This window comes from Oryctolagus cuniculus, chromosome 13 (genome assembly GCF_964237555.1).
Source record: "Oryctolagus cuniculus chromosome 13, mOryCun1.1, whole genome shotgun sequence".
Lineage (NCBI taxonomy): Eukaryota > Metazoa > Chordata > Mammalia > Lagomorpha > Leporidae > Oryctolagus > Oryctolagus cuniculus.
The window spans coordinates 18,489,010-18,511,065 of NC_091444.1; the positions used below are offsets into that span (position 1 = coordinate 18,489,010).

Sequence of the window (22,056 nt, forward strand, 5' to 3'; positions counted from 1 at the left end):
TTTGGGGACTGAACCAGAGAATAGAAGATCTTCCTCCCTCTCTTTCTGTCTTTCAAATAAAAAATGGAAATTAAAAAAAAAAAAAAAAACTTGCCTGCAATTCCTGTCAGTAAAGTTGTTCGTTCTGTCTAGTTTTGTGGATATACCAAGCTTAAGTAAATTTAAACTTTCTTCCAAATTAATATATCTCATTGTAGAGTCCACCTAACTTTATTTTTGGAGGCGAGCTTTTTTTTCCCAAGATTTATTTTATTTATTTGAAAGAGTTACAGAGAGAAGAAGAGACAGAGAGAGGTCTTCCATCTGCCAGTTCATTCCCCAAATGGTAGCAATGGCCAGAGCTGAGCTGATCTGAAGCCAGGAGCCAGGGGCTTCTTCCCAGTCTCCCAGGTGGGTGCAGGGGCCCGAGGACTTGGGTAATCTGAGTTGCTTCCCCTGGTGCATTAGCAGGGAGCACCAGAAGTGGAGCATCCAGGACTTGAACCAGTACCCAGTAGGATGCCGGCGCTGCAGGACGGGCTTTACCCGCTGCACCACGGCCCCGGCCCCTCACCAACCTCTCACTGTCCCCTCTACATGCTTTCATTGCAGAAGACGTTAAGGCATCGGGTGAGGAGCTGGCAAACACAAGCCCTGTCAAATACCATACAAGCCACGGGACGTTTAGGTTTTAACCGAAAATAAAAGTCTGGTGTCCTCACAGGCTAAGGCCAGCTCTCCCAGGAAGGTCATCCGGTGTTTGCTGTCTGCGCAGTTAACAAAGCAACGAAATGAACAGCTCTGAGCTCGGGTGAGATCCAAACAGGGCCGATGGGGGAGGGCAGGCGCGGACTGTTCCCAGAGGGGAGCCCGAAGGTTCCCAGGGCCACACCGGGCAGAGAGGAGAGTCACCAAGTCCCAAATCATCTCCACGGAGCCCAGGGGCCAGACGAGGCCACCTTCCCATGGCGTCCAGCCCTAGTTGTCTGAAAGTAAGAGCGATGTTTTTGTTTTGTTCCCAGTTTCCAAAGGAATGCCTTAAATGCCCCGGCAATGGGAGGCTCCCGCCACTAGGGAGTGCTTGGGTTCAAGTCCTGATTCCGCTTCTGTCTCCAGCCTCCTGCTAACCTGCACCCTGGGAGGCAGCAGGTGATGTCTCAAGGACTTGGGTCCCTGCCACCCATGTGGGAGACCTGGACTGAGTTCTGGGTTCCTGGCTTTGGCCTGACCTGGCCCTGGCTGTTGTAGGCATTTGGTGCCAATCAGCAGATGGAAGATTTCTGTCTGTCTGCCTGCCTGCCTGCCTTTTTCTCTCTCTGCCTATCAAATAAATAAAAATAAATTTTAAAAGAATTCATCAGAGCAGACACTTTCTGCTTTAACTAAAGCACAGTCACACAGGTTTTTTTTTTTTTTAAGATTTATTTATTTATTTGAAATCAGAGCAGAGAGAGAAGAGGCAGGGAGAGGTCCTCCATCCACTGGTTCAACTCCCCAATTGTCCGCAACAGCTGGAGCTGCGCTAATCCAAAACCAGGAGCCAGGAGCTTCCTCCAGGTCTCCCACGTGGGTGCAGGGGCCCAAGGACTCGGGCCATCTTCTGCTGCTTTTCCAGGCCACAGCAGAGAGCTGGATTGTAACTGGAGCAGCTGGGACTCTAACTGGTGCCCATATGGGATGCAGGCACTGCAGGCTTTAACCCCTATGCCACAGCGTGGCCCCAGTCACAGTTTTACAGCCCAGCGTTGCGGTCTTTGTTTCTGCCCCTCTACCGGGGGAGAAGTTTCTTCTGGATTCTTCTGCCCAGCGTCAAAACTGCACCTTCCGCAGCCACGCCCCCTCACGCTCTGGGGAGTTGCAGGCGGGAATCAGGCTCTAGGCAGGGGTCTCCTCTGGAAAGAGCAGGACCCACGGCTGTGAACAACGCCATCCAAGGGCGGGGCGTCTTTCCTCGGCAGAGGGCAACCGTGGGCTGGGAAGCTGCCCGTGAGCGCGCAGCTGAAGAGTCAGCCAGTCGAGACACTCTGAATAATTAACCCTGGCATTTTAATATTCCTGCATCCGTTGAAGCCCCCACGGATGGGGGCTCGCATCACAGGACTGCCCTTGGGATGTGGCCCGGGCCCCTCGGCCACCTCTCCGTGCAGCTCCGGAGCAGCCTGCAGCAGGTTCACCTGCGCCCCACCATGGGTCCAGATCACAGGACACCACCCGCCCTGGGTGCTGTGTACGGCAAGCCGGGCTGAGGGCTGGCGGGCGGTGGGGGAGGGAATCGCCCTCCTAACACAGGACGTCAGCCACGTGCACCCACAGGAGAGCGTAACCCGCCCGCACAGCACCCCGGTGGGCGAGAAGTCAGGAAGCTGTGCGGCTTGGGCCACTTCTCAGCCTCTCTAAAGCCTCCGCTGTCTGTCTGTAAAGATTTGTTTTGCTTATTTGAAAGTCAGAGTTAACAAGAGGGAGAGAGAGAGATCTTCCATCTGCTGGTTCACTTCCCAAACAGCCGCAACAGCCAGGGCTGGGCCAGTCTGAAGCCAGGAGCCTGGAACTCCATCCAGATCTCCCACGTGGGTGGCAGGCAGGGGCCCAAGCCTTCCCAGGTGCACTGGCAGGGAGCTGGACCCCAAGTGGAGCAGCCGGGACTTGGAGATGCCGGTGTCCTCACAGGCGCCACGGCACTGGCCCCCGGGTTCCTTATCTTTGAGTGGAGACGTCACCGGCTACCTTGAGGGACTCTCGGGAAGAGTGAATCACGTGAGCATAACATGGCACTGTGGCAGCCCCACAGGGCACAGTGCCGGGGGAGGCGCAGGGGCTGGGCCGATGGGTGGTGCGTTCTGGATTTGCCCCAGAAGCAACAGAGGGGCTCCAAGTGCAGGTGCAGCTTGCTGGGGGTGGGGTGGAGGCTGTAGGGTCCCCTCCCCTGCTGGGAATTCAAAGGCGTTCCCGTGGCTTAGCGCCCACCAGCTTCATTTCACAGCCCAGGGCAGTGGAATGAGTTTAAAGCTCAGCCCAGGGGCCGGCGGCCTGGCGCAGCGGGTTAAGCTGCCGTCAGCTCTGCCGGCATCCCGAATGAGTCCCGGCTGCTCTGCTTCCGATCCAGCTCCCTGCTGATGTGCCTGAGAAAACAGTGGGAAAATGGTCCAAGTGCTTGGGCTCCTGCCACTGATATGGGAGGCCCAAATGGAGTTCTGGGCCCCTGGCTTCAGCCTGGCCCAGCTTGGCTGTTGGGGCCATTTGGGGAGTGAACCAGCTGGTAAAGCCAGCACCAGAGTCTATAAGCCACAGGATGTCTACCTCCTTGTGCTCTGTGTTCTCCTGGTCCCAGTGAAAGTCGATGAAAAAAAAATTTTTTTTTTTTTTGAAAAGCGGAGAGACAGATATCTTCTAGTTCTCTCCCCACAAAATGCCCACAGCAGCCTGGGCTGGGTCAGGCTGAAGCCAGGAGACGAATTCAGTCCTGGTGTCCTGCATGGGTGTCAGAGATCCAAGTGCTTGGGACGTCCCCTGCTGCCTCCCAGGGTGCAGGAAGTGGAAAGAAAGGGACAGTGGAGCCTGGCGCTCAGGCCAGGCACTCGGGTATGGGCTGTGGGCATCTTGACCCCTGCACGAGGCGCTCACACAGAGCAGCCCCTGCCCAGCCCCCCACGCCGTGCGGGGCCTCTGTTCTGGACAGAAGACAGCTGGGAGCGTGCGGCTGGGACCCACCGGCCTGGCGGGCAGTAAGAGCTTCCGCCCAGGGAGCGTCCACTTACCTTGGGCCAGGCCGTCCTGCCGCTGTGGCTGCTGGTTCCCGTCAGCCCCTGGCCTTGAGCTTGCCGCACTCCTGCATACGCTACTCCCATCACTTAGGATTTCTGGTGCTAACTTGCTCTGGGCCTGCCCTCAGTCCTGCCCAGGGGCCTCTGCTGGGCGGGTGGAGGAGCAGCGGGGCGGCGCGTGCTATCGGGGCTGCCCAGTGCTGCCGCGCACCGCAGGGCCCTACACTCGGAGCTGCTGCCTTCGCCCCGGCACCCACCCAAGGTGGCCGAGTCGCCTTCCCAGCTGCTGTTACTCAACTCACTAGGGACCAGCCACGTTTCCTGCCTCTGAAATGGGGCTTTTAGAAGAAGCCTCACTCAGTTGGCAGTGGGAGGGCGAGACACAGGGACCTCTGGGGGCATGAGCAGCCACACTGTGGCATTTTAGGAAGGGTCTGATGCCCTGGGGAGCCCTGGATCTCAGAAGCGAGGCCAAGGGGACCCAGGGGCCTTCCGTCTTCTTTTTTTTTTTTTTTTTTTTAATTTATTTATTTTTTTTTTTTGACAGGCAGAGTGGACAGTGAGAGAGAGAGACAGAGAGAAAGGTCTTCCTTTGCCGTTGGTTCACCCTCCAATGGCCGCCGCGGCCGGCGCGCTGCGGCCAGCACACCGCGCCGATCCGATGGCAGGAGCCAGGTGATTCTCCTGGTCTCCCACGGGGTGCAGGGCCCAAGCACCTGGGCCATCCTCCACTGCACTCCCTGGCCACAGCAGAGGGCTGGCCTGGAAGAGGGGCAACCGGGACAGAATCCGGCGCCCCGACCGGGACTAGAACCCGGTGTGCCGGCGCCGCTAGGCGGAGGATTAGCCTAGTGAGCTGCGGCGCCGGCCCGCCTTCCGTCTTCTATAAGGGCTTCACTCCTTGATGTACCAGCTGGAGGGCCTTCAGCTTTTATTTGATTGATTTTATTTGAAAGGCCATTAGAGAGAGGGAGTCTTCCATCTGCTGGTTTACTCCCCAGATGGCTGCAACGGCTGGTGCTGAGCCAGGCTAAAGCCAGGAGCCAGGAGTTTCTTCCCGGGTCTCCCACGTGGGTGGCAGGGGCCCAAGGACTTGGGCCATCTTCTATTGCTTTCCCAGGCACATTAGCAGGGAGCTGGATCAGAAGTGGAGCAGCCGGGACTTGAACCGGTGCCCATAGGAGAGGCTGTGTCACAGACAGTGGCTTAACCTGGTACACCACAGTGCCAGCCCCCAGGGCCTTTAGTCTTAACCACTCTGAAGCCCGATTTCCCTATCCGTAAAATGGGCCTGTGATAGGACGGCCCTCACGGGGAAGCTGTGACAGCGAGGTGAGTGAACACGCACCAGGCGTGCAGGAGGAGGCAGGCACTCCCTGGGGGCTGTGTTCTGTTGTGTCCCTCACTATCCACGCCATGGGAAATGCTCTCTCCTCTGGCTCGCCCAGCACATAGCTTGCGCAGGCCGCTCTCCGAAGGTCACAGGCCCCTGGGACCATCTCCCCGCTGCTTCTCCACCCACACAGCCAGAGTGTGTCTCCCGCCTCAGCACCCAAGGATCCCACTGAGCCCCGGCCAGCGCCTGTGACTTACCTTGGGCGCTGCGGTCAAAGCCGACTCCTAGGGGCAGGGCGAGGGCGGAGTACCCCTGGGGTCTGCTACACCAGCCAGTGGGAGGGCGGTACCATCCCCAGATGCCTTGGAGACCAGAGCTGAGAGCCCAGAACTCCATCCAGGTCCCCCATATGTGTGGCAGGCACCCAGTTACCTGAGCCATCACCACCACCTTCCGAGTCTGCCTCGGTAGGAAGCCGAAGGCGGACTTGAACTCAGGTGCTCCAGGTGCTCCAAAATGTGGGCTGCGCAACTGAACTGGTATTTTTTTTTTTTTTTGACAGGCAGAGTGGACAGTGAGAGAGAGAGAGAGAGAAAGGTCTTCCTTTTGCCGTTGGTTCACCCTCCAATGGCCGCCGCAGCCGGCGTGCTGTGGCTGGCGCACCGTGCTGATCCCATGGCAGGAGCCAGGTGCTTCTCCTGGTCTCCCATGGGGTGCAGGGCCCAAGCACTTGGACCATCCTCCACTGCACTCCCGGGCCACAGCAGAGGGCTGGCCTGGAAGAGGGGCAACCGGGACAGAATCCGGCGCCCCGACCGGGACTAGAACCTGGTGTGCCGGCGCCACAAGGTGGAGGATTAGCCTAGTGAGCCGCGGTGCCGGTGGCTTTTTTTTTTTTTAAGATTTATTTTATTTATTTCAAAGACAGAGTTGCAGAGAGAGGTAGAGACAGAGAGAGAGGTCTTCCATCCGCTGGTTCACTCCCCAGATGGCCGCAATGACTGGAGCTGCGCCGATCCAAAGCCAGGAGCCAGGAGCTTCTTCCGGGTCTCCCACGTGGGTGCAGGGGCCCAGGGATTTGGGCCACCTTCTACTGCTTTCCCAGGCCACAACAGAGAGCTGGATTGGAAGTGGAGCAGCTAGGACTAGAACCGGCACCCACATGGGATGCCAGTCCTTCAGGCCAGGGCTTTAACCCGCTGCACCACAGCGCCAGCCCCTGAACTGGCGCTTTTAGCAGGAAGCAGCCTTACTATGCTGGTGCCTCCCTCAGTAAGGCTGTCTGGGCAGCTTGGCAACGGCCTGGTTCCTGCGCTAAGTCAACTTCTCACCTTCCCTGGGAAGCTGCTCTCCACCACAGAGCTGGCCAGGGTACAGGCTCCATGTTCAACCATCGCAGATCTTAGAAACCAGCAGCGCAGGGCTGAGACTGGAGGAGCCACGTGACTGCGATCACCACTGGCTAAGAGCCAGGAGCTTCATCCGGGTCTCCCACATGGGTGCCGGGGCCCAAACACTTGGGCCACTAGCGGGGAGCTGGATCAGAAGTGGGGCAGCTGGGACTTGAACAGGCACTGCAGGCGGCTTAACCGCCACCCCACAGCGCCTTCCTACCACCTTTGTTTCCCCAGCCCGTCCTCTGCTGCCCTCTTCTGGCGGGAACATCCCTGCCCCCACACTCCACTGTGGGTGTACTGGGAGATTGATACTAGAAGCGAGATATCTGGGATCGCCAGCGGCTCAGACAGGAAAACGAGCCACGGTCTTGCTAGGCAAAAGAGCAGCAGACTTGGGAGTGGCCGTGCCCCGCTCCAGGGAGTGGCAGGCGTGGGGCACGCCTCGCTGACAAGCACCATACTGCACACCCTGAGGCTCACAAGGGCACAGCTCTGCATCCGGACACCAGCCTCCCACCTGCACCCACAGGAAAAGGTCACCTAATAGGCGTCATGAGGAATGCGGAATACTTATAAAGCCCTAAGAACACCTGACGTTACCTACCAGGTATTATTCACTATTACCTATCATCAGGCATTATTCTACATTTTTAGTGGTTTTGAGAGACCCCCTCAGCAATGTGCCAGAGGTCATGGTCCCTGTCCGAAGAGGACGTGGGCCGAGGTCTGGCTCGGCTTGCACGGTGCTGACCATATCCCAGCTGCAGTCGCACAGGCCCAGGGCCCCTCAGGCCACCCAGCAGAGCCACAAGGACCTTGCCCTGCCTGCCGCCCAGGGGCCCCAGCCCCTCTGAGCTCCTAGCATCCCTCTCCAGGGGAGGTGCCCCGATCTAGAAATAAATCTATTCAAAGGCGGAAGCTGGGGGAAGGTGATGGGCAAGACCCAAAGGCCTTCTCTGCTGGAAAGGGCTGAGCCTCACTGCCCTGCCGTCTGAAGAGATCGCCTCGGCTCGCGGCGCTTTGTCCCCTCCTTCTGGTCAAGCTAACAGGACAAACCGGCATCAACGCGGCCAGAGGATGGATTCATGGGGTTTCTGGTGCCACCTGGTGGCCAAGCCTGGAATGGCAGGCAGCGTTGCTGCAGGTCCAGCGGCCGCTCAGATCCTGCGTGCGGATGCCGCCCGTGGAAACTCACCGGGCAAGCAGAGCGGCTTCCCGGGCTCAGCGGTTGAAACCCATGGAAGCCCCTGGACAAGACCTGGCGAAGCGATCAGCGCAGCAGGCTCCTCTTCATGCTGTGGTGAAGGCCTCGGTCAGTCTCCTCCGATTCCCGAGCCCACCCTGGCCACATCTCACCAGCTTCCACACCTGTGAAATAGGGACCCTTGCTAGCGCCCCCTACGGGGGTCGCTCTAAGGAGCAATGGCCACTCAGCATGGAAGAGCAGCACCAGTAACGGTCCTCCTGGCGGCCCTGGCCGGCTCGGCCCCGCGGTGCTTGCTCCTACTCACACACGTCAGCTCGTTCTGTTACACCAACGACACAGGTGCAAAGATGGGTAACCACCTAGAATTCTAAATCAAATCCTTCAGGGGCAGGAGCTGCGGTGTACCAGGGTAAGCCATGGGACTGGGACGCCGCCATCCTGCGTGGGCGCCGGTTCTGGTCCCGGTTGCTCCTCTTCTGATCCGGCTCTCTGCTATGGCCTGGGAAAGCAGTGGAGACTGTGGTCCAAGTGCTGGGACCCTGCACCCACGTGGAGACCCTGATGGACTCCCAGCCCCAGTTGTTGCGGCCACTTGGGGAATGAACTAGCGAGTGGAAACTTTCTCTGTAACTCTTGTGTTTCCAATAAACAAATCTTAAAAATAAAATCCCTCCAGGATGTCTAAATTCTTTGCCCATTTTCAGGCAGCCCAATGTGAACAGTGCCGTTTAATTATGTCTTTATGATTCAGGTTCAGATTCAAATTAGACGGCTTTTCCGCATCACTGTTAACCGTTAAGCTGCCAGGCCCCGCCATGCGCAGAAGGGGCTTTGTCGCTCCTGCAGCTTTGCAGCCCAGGAAAAAGTCCCAGCTGAGAGAGGCAGCCAGTGCGCCACGCGTGTGCATGTCGTGGGCGTTGCTTTTAAATGCACCAAACCCCTTTTCCTTCCTCAGAAGCGTGTGTTGCCACCAAGGGCAGCAGAAATGGTTCTTGGGTCTCCACTCACCTGGACCAGAGCAGCTGACCTCAGCACCCATCATCTCTCACTGCCAGGCAGGTCACCCTGGAAACAATGCACCCCAGCCCTCGTCCCCGCCCCGACGCCTCCGTGCGTGAACACTTGGCAGGGGAAGGCAGACACACATCTCACACACTACTGCTTTATGCCGGAGACGGCTTCACAGCGGGCTGACTTCACGCTCCTCCCGGGGAGCCCGGGTCCCCACAGCTGTGCACAACCTGCCTGCTGCAAGGCTCCTGAATGCCTCCCGAGGGGGTGCAGCTGTGACCCTGACCCCACCCCCAGGTCTGGTCCCCCCAGGCCAGGCTGCGTGGTGCCAAGAAGAGACAGTTTCTGCAGAGGCCGGGCTCTGGCTTAACCCCTAACAGGCAGTGGCCCTGAAAACACCTGCCCACTTCTAGGTCCTGTTGAGACACCACGTGCTGTCCACTCCAGGCTGTGCCATGTGGCAAGAACCCCGGCCAGCACAGAGCCCGGGACACCTGCCCCAAGCCGGAACCAGGCCTCGGGACCCCCCAGCTAACACCAGCCCAACACTGCGAGCCACGTGGGAGAACCAGCTGGAGTCCTGGCTCCCGGTCTGTGCTGCTGCAGTGACTAGCGAAGGGAAGGTCTGTCTTCCAAATACATAAACAAAAAATCTTTAAGGAAAAAGACCACACCTGGGTGGTGGCCTGAGGCTGGGCTGGTGAGAGGTGAGCGAGACAGCCGTGTTCTGCCCTCCTGTGGGGCACTGCTCGGCTCTCAGGCTCACCCCCCCACCAGCACCCACAGGGACACGTTGCTTTTTCTAGTGGGTCTAATGGCAAACTCCGTGCACCCTGGACACTCCTGCCCAAAGGCCAGACCCAGGGCTTTGGAACATGTTCTCATGTTCTTAAGCTCTGCCCAGCCCAGTGCAGCCAGGATTCAGGTGTGGACAACCACCGCGCCCAGCGGGCACCTGTGTTAAGCATCTCCCAGGACGCTGAGCCAGGGTGCCTGCTGCCTCTCCTGGCGGACAGCTGTACCTAGCAAATGCCCCACACCTCATCCGAAGGAAGAACCAAGCAGGGGACCATGGCCGCGGGCTGAGGCGGGCGCTCCTCCTCTGCCCCTCAGCACCCAAGGCAGTAGCCCTGGGGTCCGCCCACTCGCCCCTCCTGGCTCAGGCCCTCACCTCAGTCCCCGACCCCCAACTCACACAGCCACACAAGCACCAAGCTGGAGCGTGGAGTCTGCCACAGCTGTTGTCGGTCCCGTGGGCGTCACGGCTAACGTGCACCGAGACGCAGCCTCCACAGTATCCGTGGGCAGGCGTTCTGGGAGCCCAGCACAAGGCGGAAACCGCACCTGTGTGTGTGTGCAGTGTCCGAAGGCTTGGGGGTGGGGGGGCTCTGCTGTTCACTGCTGTGAGTTCAACATGGCGCAGCGGACCGGCCACTCCACCTCCAGGGTCACCTCAGTGGGCAAGGGAGGGGTCCCTGGCAGACACCAAGGACCAAGGAGTAAGGGGGGTGCACAACCCCCAGGTGCAGGCCACCAGTGGGGGCGGGCAGCGAGGACCCGCCAGCCGGCATCCTGTGCCCAGGCCAGGTGGGCTCTCAGAGTGTGACTCCTGAAAAGGCCACACCACGAATGCTCCAGGCCATTCCTCTCTGCCCCATAAGCCCCATCAGACAAGGAGACACAGCACAACACCTGCAGGAAAACTGCAGACAACTACAAGTCGTTCTTAAAGAAATTTAATCATATGAATTGCATAAAAGGGGGTGTACATTGAAATCTTGGCTACATCACAAACTGCTGCTGCTGCTGCGGCTGCGGCTGTAAAGATCCACTAGTTCTACCCATCTTCAGGTTTATGGCTATAGAATGCGGGGGAAACAGGTATTAGCAACACAACAAGGAAAGTAACGCAAGAGTGTGTTCTACTCCCGGAAGCGCCACCCCCACTGCAGATCAGAGGCCAGGGGAGGGCAGCTGGGGGCTGGCTGGAGCCGCAGGGACCAGAGAGGAGGTGGGAGGCTGGAACCACAAGCTCCCCTCCAAGCCTGCACTGATCCGGCCCTTGGCCAGGGCCACCTCCTCTCTTTCCTTCCGACTCCCAGCCCCAGTCCGGGGCGGAATAAAGGCATCGTCTGCACGGAGAGCGCAGCCGAGGACTGGAGTGATTTGCTGGCCTTCTGAGAAGACGGGGAGAGGAGCATGGCTTTGAAGACAGGTTCTGTCCTTGAAGGCTAAGGGGCTGTGTCCGTGGGGGCTGGAGGCCCAGGCCCGGTGCAGGGTGCAGGACACACGGGGAGAGGCGCTGGGCTCTGCACAGCCAGCGTGAGTGTTAGATGAGGAGCAAGGATTTATTCCACAACAGAAACCGCGTTTGAAACAAGCTCCCAAAAACACGGGAGGGAGGCCGGGGCGAGAGGAAGCCGAGCACGGCCAAGGCGGTGCCTCCTCCCCGTGGCCGGGTCGTTGCTGACACCAGAGCCCAGCCGTGTGACCGTGCGTCCGGCAATGCTAAAGCACCAACACACTGGGCAGCAGTTTGTTTTGTTCTGTTTTAATTCCAGCCACTGAAACCAACATAGAAGTTATTGCTCAGATAAATAAACCTAGACTACCAGGAAAAGAAAACTGTATCGATAAAGAAAGCAACAACCAAACAGAAACCCCGAAGTGGAAACGGAAAAGTCCCCCACATGGTGCCAGAGGAACGGGGAGAGGGAGGGTCCTCGGCGAGGATTCACTGGAGTTCCTGGTGCCTCCTGCACAGCGCGCGCACTCCTGGCCGGGGCGTCGCGGCAGAGCGGAGACGCCAGTGCCGTGCGTGAGAAGGCGCGCGCCAGTGCCGTCCTGGCCGGTGGCCCCTGCGGAAAACAGCACCTCACACCCCAACAACCACAAACAGCTCTTAAGGAAAAAAATACAAAAAGTGTCAAAAAATTTTTTTAGTTGTTTTTTCTTTTTTTCAAAGAGTTCTGGAAAAATGATCCCGTAAGGAATAGAAATAGCACCGTTTACAGGCTGGCCCGATACCAGTCCTGCACTCTGCTGAGATTTCAAGAAATCTTCCCGGTGGGAGTCCTGATTGACACTGGGCGGGGGGTCTGTGTGTCACTTGCGGCTCGGAGCGTCCTCCCCGGCACAGCGCACACAGATGTAGTCCTCCTTCTCTGCCATCTCTGGAGAGACACCAACACAGACCTGGTGAAACCACTGATCGCAGCTGCCATCACACTGGACCCAGTCCACCTGGTTACAAAGAGCAGGGAGAAAAAACGCGGCTCGACATCGGGCAGGCCAGCCTCAGGTCCTCGGGCCGCGGCCCCAGCGCTGGGACCGCTGGCTGAACAGCTAAGCCACACGAGTGCGACCACATCAGTCACTCTCCAAGCCGGGCCTGCTCCGGGCCAGGCCACGCCCAGGGCACGACAGCAGCACCCCCCCACCTGCTTAGCGCCAGGACGGTGACAGCCGGAGGAGCGAGAGGAGGAAAAAAAGGGAGGAACGAGAGTTTCTTCAAGAAAGGGAGGAGCCCCAGGAGCGATGGAGGAGCAGAGAGAGCAGTGGGGGAGGACCGAGCGAGCCGCCGGGTCGGCTCGGAGCGGCGGAGCAGCGGCGCGGGCGGCGAGGTCTAGCTTACGGGGAGGCGGAGCTAAGGGGAGGCGCGGCCTCCGCGGCGCGCACCGCACTGACCTCGTCTCCTTCCGGCTGCAGGCAGCTGGCGGCCGGGCACAGGGCGTCCTCGTCCTCGGAGTCCTCCTGCTCCGAGTAGGAGGCGTCCGAGGGCAGCGAGTGGCTTTCGGCAGAACGGGCCGACTCGTAGCCACGCTCCCTCTCTAACTTGAGATCACTCGTGTCCTTGGGGTGGCTCAGTTTGATTTTCTTCTTCCTGGGTGTCCGCGTTTTTTTCACTCGGTCCCACCGCTCGCCGGCGAGGCCGTCTCTGTCCAGGCGTCTCTTGAGCTTCCTCTCCACACTGCTGCCTGCGTCGCGCTTGCCCCGGCAGCAGTCCTTCTGGGTGGGAGACAGGCCAAGGTCAACCACACGCGACCCTGCACCCACCCCAAGTCCCACAGGACAAGCGGGGTGAGGCGGCCTCGCTTCCTTCTCCCCAGACAGCTGCCAGCCGGCACCGGGGACGCACGGGTGCCCGCCAAGGCCGACAGTGACCGACCAGCGCCTGAGCCGTCCTGCACCCTGCGGGCTGCTGAGGCGCCACACGGCCGCGGTCCCACTTGGGGAGACACCCCCAACCCTCATGGCAGCAGAGGCACTGGATGACACCACACAGCGGCCCACGGGGCTCTGGCTAGTGATCGCCTTTCCTCATGCGGCTTGGATCCGCCTGGCGGCTTTCCACCCTCACCACGTTCTCAGGGGCCTGACAAGTGCCAGCCCCGGGAGGGACGGGCAGCAGGAAGCTTACTACGCTGCCACAGGGCGTTCGGTAGAGCAGTCGGCACCCCAACAGGACATCCTCGGAGTGGAGAGTGGTTGTTAAGTGACTCTTGGGCACGGAAGGCCTGCTCGGCTTGCACCGCCTTGTCAGCCTCTTGTCCCACTAGCACCGTGGGGAGCCACGAGAAGCACCCCGAGGTACAGACCAACCCACCACCCTGTCACTCGGTGGCTTCAAACAGGACCCAAACCCAGCTCGGAGCCCAAACTGACACCTCCAGCACCTTCCACCCCGGCGGCCGGGAGGAACACAGGCTGGATGCTCTTCTGGGACAGGGAAAAGAGAGGGGCCCGCCGACACCCACCTTCTCACTGCCGGGCCGCGCCGGGGAGCTCCGGTCGCTCGGCTGCGTGGGGCTTGGCTGTGCGAGTAAGGTCTGGTAAAGTTCCTGAATTTCAGGAAGGGACACTTGCAGCAACTGGGCTTCCATTAACAGTTCGTTCACTTCTGGACTGAGGCCTGTGGAGGAGCAGACCAAGCCAGTGAGAACAAAGGGCCTCCCGTGTGCTCCGGAAAGCAAAAGACCGCCCCCTCCTCACCTGCGTTCCCAGGCCGTTAGGCTCACTTACTGTGCCTCGGCCACACTGTCCCGGGCGGAACCCAAGCCAGGCACTGCCGCTAACTAACTGCCCACTGCAGCCCAGGCCACGCCTCTGCCCTGGTGGCCTTTCCAACAAAGCACAGGATCGAGCTGCGGCCCAGGCGCGCGGGCTCCGAGTGGCCCACGGCGCTCGGCCACACACGGGGACGGCCTGTCCAGGAATCGGACTCCGGCTGAAGTGCCAGACACAACTCATGGGAGTCGCTCAGGAAACAAGCAGGTTTTAAACACAGATTATCTCCAAAGTGATGAAGCCTCCCTCAGGAGCCCCACTTGGCAGCCTGGTGTTCTATCATCAGCTGGCAAAGGGTGGATCCGGCTCCCTGGAAGCAGTGGGCACGAACCTTCCTGTGTGCTTGCACTGCTAAGTCTCTCAGTCTGATCTCTCTCTCCATGCAGCACACTCATACCCTACATGAGGATAAAGCCTCCTCCACCCCCCAGCACTTTCAAATATGTACTTATTTATTTGCAAGGCAGGGTGAAAGAGAGAGAGAGAAGACCACAGATGTCTTCCATCAGCTGGTTCACACTCCCAAATGGCTACAACAGCCTGGCTTGGACCAGGCGAAAGCCAGGAGCCAGGAGCCAGGAGCCAGGAACTCCTTTGGGATGTCCCACGAGTGGGGCAGGGACTCCAGGACTCTGGCCGTCACCTACTGCCCCCCCCCCCCCCCCCCCCCGCACATTAGCAAGCAGCTGAATTGGGAGTGGGGCTGCCAGAACTTGAAGCGGAACTCTGATGTGGTACACAGGTGTGGCAAGCGGCAGTTTAAGCTGCAGCACCACAACACCAACCTCAGGATAAAGGCCTTTTCTTGGTACCTCATCATCTGTAACAAAAACCTAGTACAAGATGACCTGTTACTACCCAGCCCTCAAAATAATCCTAATAAAATACAAACCATGGAGAGGGACACAACTCTGTCCAGTGGAGAAGGGACAGTGTGAATACGAGGTCCTGTTATCCCAGTCACCGGGCGAGGAAAGGGACGCAGTGCCGGGAGGCTGAGGCACCTGGGGGAGGAAGACACCGGTTACCACTGTTCCCACAGAGCAGCCTGGGCTAAGGCAGGCAACAAGGAAGAACAGCTGGATTTCCCCAAACTAGAAGCAGTCTCTTGGTGCCTTAAAATCGGCCACATCACCACCTGTCTCCCCTTAAGACAAAACCTTTAATCTTCCTGGTTTTACTGACTCCAGAAGGGCAAGGACACTGGGAGCAGGCCGTCTTCTCTGTGTGGAGCAGATCCATGAGTCTCTGGGCCTTACTGAAGACAACAACACAGGGAACAGGCAGGTCCCCTCCGAGGGAACCAAACGAAGACCTGTCAGCAAACACTCACACCTCCTCCCCCCTTCCCCGGTGCTTCAATCACGGCCTTTCCCCTTTATTCTCAAAGGGAAACTCCCAGCACATCCTGGGTAAGAACACAGAGGACCCACTGCAGGCCCCCGACAGCCACAGCTCGTCCATGCAGGGAATGTGGCGAATTCACCACCTGCTGTGGACCAGGCACGCACTCAGACACCTCGGCAGAAACAGGACATTAAATCCCGGGGATACACATGACCGAGAACATCTCGTGCCCCTATCTGAATGCTGAGCTCATCTAATTCACGCGATCCATGGCAGAGCAAGCCCTCCTGATTCCACTTTCCTGATCCCTCCACATTCTAGCCCAGCTGCCACCTGTGGAAGACAACGTGAAGCTCCTAGGCCAGCGGTGGGCGGGACGCTGGCTTCCGGCACAGGCCAGGGGCGAGAAACCCACAGCCCTTCCGGACGACACGGCACACAAACGCTACCATTCTTCCTCACGGCGCAGAAGATGCAGAAGGCAGAGAGCGTTCTCCTCCTCCTCAGTGCATACACGAGGAGGGAGGGGAAGGCTGCAGCCAGCAAACATTTTCAAGTGCCTGTGCACGCGTGTGGCAAGCACAAGCAGACGGAACATCCTCCGTGCAGGAAAGGGGGACACTGCTTACAGGAGCGCAGCCACCTCGAGCAGCGCGGCACCACGTGGGACCTTGGAAGTGGGGCGCTGGGGACAGCGGCACTGCACACCCGAGCTGCAGTTGCAGGAGCGAGTGAGGCAGAGTTGAGGAGACTCACCTTGCTGGCCTCCGCCGCCTGCCCCGCCGAGGCCGGCCGTCTGTGCAACAGTCCTGGGCCCACCCGGTCCTGCGCTGAGAGCAGCTGCTGGGCTCTGTGCTGCCAGTCCACGGTCCTCTCGATCATGTAGCGCAGCGCGTCCCCCTCGGGAAGGCGCACGCGGATGCGCTGCAGGGAGGCCAGCAGGGGCAGGATCTTCTCCAAGGGAGGCTTCTCCGACCGCCGACAGTGGGGGCAAAGCCAGATCTGGGGGCCTTGTGACACACTGGGCACCGCCACGCAGCCAGTGTGGAAAGCGCCCCTGCAGAGTTCACACTGGATCATGGGGGCGGCCGGGCCCTTCTGACACAGGCACACTTTCATCTCCACGTCTTGGACAGGCGACAGCAACTTCCCCTCGTTGGCGAGCCGGAGAGACTGCAAGGCTTCCATCTCCCGCAGGCGAGCTTCCCCGAGCGCGGCCATCTGGAAAGGAGCGAACACCTAGGATGACGTCAACAGGGAACCCAGGGCCCAGGGGTGAGGGGCGGACTCAGATCTGCACTCGAATCCTGGCTGTGCCTCACACTAAGCTTGCTGAGTGACCGGAGCTCCGCATTCCACTGAGGCCCAAAATCAGATGCCCACACCACACTTGTCAGAGACCAGCATGAAGTAGAAGGTAGGGCCCAAAACTGGGGGCCCACACTACACATCTAAGAGACCAGCATGAAGTAGAAGACAGGGCCCAAACTGGGGGCCCACACTGCGCATGTGAGACCAGGACAGATTTCCTGGCTCCTGGCTTTGGCCTGGCCCAGCCTTGGCTGTTGCAGCCATTTGCAGGGTGAGCCAGCAGATGGAAGATCTCTGTCTCTCCCTCTCTGTTGCTCTCTGCCTTTCAAACAAACCAATCTTTTAGAGAGAAAATAATCTATAAACAAAAGTCACAAGCTGTGGTGTCAGTTCTATTCCTGAGTCCTTCATTTGTTGATCTGCTATAGATTTGTGTCTCCAATTATCACGTCTGCCCACCCTTGGACTCATGATTCATCATGGCCAAAAGGCCAAAACAAGCTCTCCATGGTCTCTCTTGGTTCAAGGGAGGAAATGTATGAATGAGGGATTAGGAGAAAAGCAAAAAGACCTAAAAGTAATCAGGCAGCAAATCTTTCGTGTATTACAGAGCTGCTTTTTTGTAGAGAGATACAGTATACAGCCCAATGTACGCAGCTCATGTGATGACCAGACCTTCCCATAGCTTAGAGATGGAAGCAATGGATGGATGACTAGAGTTTTCCATCCATCAGTATAAACACATGGGAGGTTCTCAGCCAGGGGCCCACACACTAGAGAGCTGTCATGTGCAAAGTTCCAAACAGGCATGTTCTATTTCCAGGGCACAGGCCAACAAAGGGCTGCGTTGCGACAACAGCCCGGCGATGTGCCAGCAGCCTCTGTGAGGTCCACACAGAGACACAGAACACATCCCTGCTGCCAGGTAACGCAGAGCTGTATTCCTCAAGAAAGGACAATGCTTCCTGCTATCAAAAGCAACCCGATCAGGGGCATCTGGCCTAGTAGTTAAGCTGCCGACTGGACACCTGTATCCCCTCCAGGAGTGCCTGGGTTCCAGTAAGGGCTCCACTCGGAACCCCAGCTTCCTAGCACACTCGCCCCAGGAGGCGGTGGTGATGGTTTAAGTAGTGGGGTTGTTGCTGCCCACATGTGAGACCTGGACTGAGCTCCTGGTTCCCAGCTTCATCCTGGCCCAGCCCTGGTTATGCATTCAGGGAGTGAACCAGCAGACAGTAGCACTCGCTCTCTGCTAAAATCACACTGCCTTTTTTTTTTTTTTTTTTTTAAGATTTATTTATGTATTCGAAAGGCAGAGAGAGAGAGCGAGAGAGAGCGAGCGAGCTCTTCCATCTGCTGGTTCACTCCCCACATGGCCGCAATGGCCAGAGCTGCGCCAGTCTGAAGTCAGGAGCCAGAGCAGCTTCTGGGTCTCCCATGTGGGTGCAGGGCCCACGTGCTCTGTTGCTTTCCCAGCACATTAGCAAAGAGTGTGATCAGAAGTGGAGCTGCTGGAACTCGTGCTGGTGCATATGGGATACCAGCATCGCAGGCGGCGGCTTTACCCACCATGCCACAACGCTGGCCTTGTAGCTGCTTTTTTATCCCAAAAATGTTCACTTCTTCTATCTCTAGACGTTTTTCACCTCCTTAAAGAATTATCCTTGAGTCAACGATGTTTATTAAGTGCGGGGCGGGGCCAGCATTGTGGCGTAGCCAGTTCTGAAGCTCTACGCAGCATGTGATATTGAGAAATTTCAGAGAGCACCTTGAAGTTATTCAACCTGCCTTGCCCACGTTCCTATAAACTGAAAGGGATTAGAAATTAGTGCCCCAACACCAGAGAAAGGAGAAGGAAAAACCCTGGTACGCACAGCCGAGGCGGTCTCTCTGCTCTCAGTCAAGGCTCTCTCCAGGTCGCTCAGGCTCTCTAGTTTGGTGCTTCTCTTCTTCCCACTCAGCAAGGGCTCCTTGAACTTCCTCTGCTTCCTCTTCAATCCCACAAGGCCAATATCACATCGAGGACACAGCACCTAATGCAGGACAGAGCAGACCCCTGGTAAGATGGATTTCAGATAAAGCATTGGGAAGTCCCAGAATGAAGGCCTAAGCATTGGGAGGGTGGGCTCCTTCTTGGTGTCTAACATGTGTCCGGGGACAAGCAGCCCTGGGGCAGGAAGACTCCCTCTACAGGAAGGGGAAGAAGACTGAGGCAGGCAGGCTCACAGGAGACTGATTCCACAAACACAACATACACCCAGTGACTCCAGTCGCAATGGCCAACTGTCGGCTTACGGGAAGTACAGAAAGTGCAGCTAATGCACTTGACAAAGGCACATGAGACCATTCGTCAGGCTTGCAAATCCAGGGTGAAGTGTGCGCAAGTACAACGTCAACCACAGAGAAAGCACTTGCCCAGCAGCAAACACAGACTTCGTCAGACATCGGACGACAGTGTCGTCCTAGAAGTAGCCAGGGAGCATTTAAAGGCTGCTTTCACAGCACCCTGACTGACTGGGACACCGCTTGGAGAACACGCATCAATCAGTGACGGCGACTTTGTACACGATGGACTTCACGTTTTACCCAGCAGAAACTAAGTGCCCGCCCTGAGCTGGCTGCAGATTTACCTCTAGGAGAGAATATGGTGAATTCTCAGTCAAGAATGTGTTGGCGGCACATTCTTTCCAAGCTTGGACCTCAGCTACCAGTGATTCCAGTCTCGGCAGAGAATTCAGATGCACAGGGATCGACCGTCCTCTGGTGACAAGCTCTAGGAGTGTGTCTAACACTGGCACACGTCCTCCAGCCTAAGAAGTCAGAAAAAAATAGCAGTCATTCAGAAAACCAATGCTTCCACACAAAATGGCAAAAGCACAATTCAGATTACTCCATGATGGCAGCATACTAAACACAGCTGTTAACAATATGGGCCAACTCACCAACTGGGGAGGGCAAGTGACACTCTTCTCTCACCTCACACCTAGAGAACCAAGTCTGCGCTAGGCTCCAAGGACACAGATGTGCCTGGAAAACACCTTGATCTCTCTGCTCTGTTAATGCCCTTCTTTAAAAAAAATTTATTCATTTTTTTATTTGAAGAGCAGAATTACACAGAGGAAGGGGTAGAGGCAGAGAAAGAGAGGTCCTCCATCCACTGGTTCACTCCCTAAATGGTCACAATGGCTGGAGCTGGGCTGATCCAAAGTCAGGAGTCGGGAGCTTCTTCTGGGTCTCCCAAATGGGTGCAGGGTCCCAAAGACCTGGGCCATCCTCCACTGCTTTCCCAGGCCACAGCAGGGAGCTTGCACCAGAAGTGGAGCAGCTGAGACTCTAACTGGCGCCCATATGGGATGCTGACACTGCAGGCAGTGGCTTTACCTGCTACGCCACAGCACCGGCCCTCTGTTTGTGCCTTTCTAAAAGTTCACCCATCACACTGGTTCCTATGAATAGTCAGGAAAAATATTCAAGGGAAATAAAGATCCGTAATAACTTAAGGCTGTCATTCTGGCATAAATAAAATAATAGTATCGAACTCCAATCCAGTCACTGCTGATGAGTTCAGGTAGCTCAGTATAAATTACTCAGAAAACTGAAGTATGTGTTTGAGAAAGCCCTGGGGTTCTCAAACTTTAGCACTGATCAGTGTCACTTGGAAAGCTTATCTAATTCAGCAGCTTCCTGAATTCTATTCCCAGATATTCTGACTCCGTAGGGAGAGCAGGATCCATGAATGTGCATTTCTAACAAACTCCCTGGTGATGCTTCTGCTGCTGCTCCAGGAACCACACTTTGAGGGAGACAGGCAGCCTGGAGAATCAAAGCACGCTGTGAGGTGGAGATGCATGGGAGCTGCTCCTGTCTAGCTGGGCCCTGGCATCTGACGGGACTCCATAGGAGGGAAGGACAGGCCATTCTGAGGCCCAGCGTGCCATGGGATAGCTGTCCTGGACAGTAACATGGAAAAGAAGGGACAGGGAGAAATTTACAAGATGAAAACAAACATACACCGATCAGGTGCAACACACATCAGGTCCTGAATCAGACAACTTGCCAGAAAGGACACTTCTGGGACAACAAAGGAAGACAGGAGTAGACTGATAATCCACAGCCTTTCACATGCACTCTTATGGAGTCAAACTGTTAGGGCAAAGAGGTTCTGATGGACAGTGTGTGGCATAGTGACTGAAGACACCACCTGAGAGCCCTGAATCCCACACTGGCCGGCCTGAGTCCGAGTCTGGCTGTGATTCCGATCCAGCGCCTGGTGACGTGGCCCCTGGGAGGCAGGTGCCAGCACAGATGCTTGTCTACTTGCCACCCATGCAGGAGGCCCCGACTGAGAAACGCACTCCTGGTTCGGTCTGGCCCAGCCCTGGCTGTTGTGGGCATTTGTAGAGTGAACCAGCAGATGTCGGCGCTCTCTATGTATTCTGGCTCTACTTCTCTGCTGTTTTGTTTTTTACAAATTCTTTTTTAAAGGATTTATTTGAAAGATTTACAGAGAGAGAGAAAGAGAGAGAGAGAGAGCGAGAGAGAGAGAGAGAGATCTTCCATGCACTAGCTCACTCCCCAAATGGCAGCAATGGCAGGGGCTGGAGCAGCCCACAAAAGAGGAGCCAGAAACTCCACCTGGGTCTCCCATGTGGGTGGTGGACCCCAAGTACTTAGGTCATCATCCACTACATTAGCAGGGAGCTGGATCAGAAATAGATCAGCTGGACTTGAACTTGATATGCGATGTCAGTGACACAACACCAGTCCACAGTGACACAATACCAGTCCCTGAAAATAAGCTTTTAAAAATTACTTAAAAATGTGGACTCATAAATTACATGCTATTCCTATGATATCCGATTTGGAAATATGTAGAGTAACTTCCTACCTGTAAACCATAATACTGGATACTTGAAAATAAACGATCCAGGACCAGCACTGTGGCGCAGCCACTTCCGCTGCCGCCTGCAATGCCAGTATCCCTTGAGCCCCAGTTTGGGTCCTGGCTGCTCTACTTCCAGTCCAGCTCTTCGCTAACGTGCCTGGAGCATCGGAGGATGGCCCAAGTGTATGGGCCCCTGTCACCCATGTGGGAGACCTGGATAAATAAAGCTCCTGGCTTTGACCTGGCCACCACTGGATGCTGTAGCCATCTGAGAAAGACCTCTGTCTCTCCCTCTCTCTATAACTCTTTCAAAATAAATAAATAAATTTAAGAGAAAGAAAATAAATGACCTACCAACTATAAAGTGGTTCCTTGTTGTTAGTCACATCTCTCTGTAGAGATGCGTGCAGGAAAGAGCTGCGTGCACCCTTGCAGGCAGTGCTGCGAACACAAGCAGCAGCACGTGACGTACGGAGGGACAGACCCACCCAGGAACACGGCCTGGCTCTCATTTCACTCACTGCTGTGTCCTTTCTGCACGGAGCTACCGATCAGGTAGTGAGGTCAGCACGATGACTGGGCCTAGTACTGTCAGACCCAGGCACCAGCCACAGCCGTCAGGAAGTTCATGTACACAACAAACACATCCTTTTCTTCTCTCGCTGGCCTTAAATTATGTAATCGTCTCAAAACAATCTATCTTCTTTTCCCTATTAACTACAACAGATGCCCAGATGTTGTGTTGGAAACACGTG

The 22,056-nt window shown here is 56.9% G+C and overlaps 1 protein-coding gene across 6 annotated transcripts in view; it reads right to left on the reverse strand.

The window, feature by feature from the left end:
• Nucleotides 1-10,411: 10,411 nt before the first annotated feature.
• Nucleotides 10,412-22,056, reverse strand: part of KDM5B (lysine demethylase 5B) — a 77,541-nt gene continuing 65,896 nt past the window's right edge. For 5 of the 6 annotated variants that reach the window (XM_002717590.5, XM_051821109.2, XM_051821110.2 and 2 more), the window contains exons 21-27: nt 19,047-19,226; nt 18,291-18,449; nt 15,862-16,326; nt 14,651-14,762; nt 13,449-13,603; nt 12,379-12,699; nt 10,412-11,934 (exon numbers count right to left, since the gene is read on the reverse strand). In XM_002717590.5, the coding sequence (XP_002717636.2) occupies nt 11,797-11,934; nt 12,379-12,699; nt 13,449-13,603; nt 14,651-14,762; nt 15,862-16,326; nt 18,291-18,449; nt 19,047-19,226 (1,530 nt within the window). In that variant the 3' untranslated portion in view covers nt 10,412-11,796. The remainder of the gene's footprint in view (nt 11,935-12,378; nt 12,700-13,448; nt 13,604-14,650; nt 14,763-15,861; nt 16,327-18,290; nt 18,450-19,046; nt 19,227-22,056) is intronic. The other variant, XM_008268570.4, reaches the window with a different exon arrangement.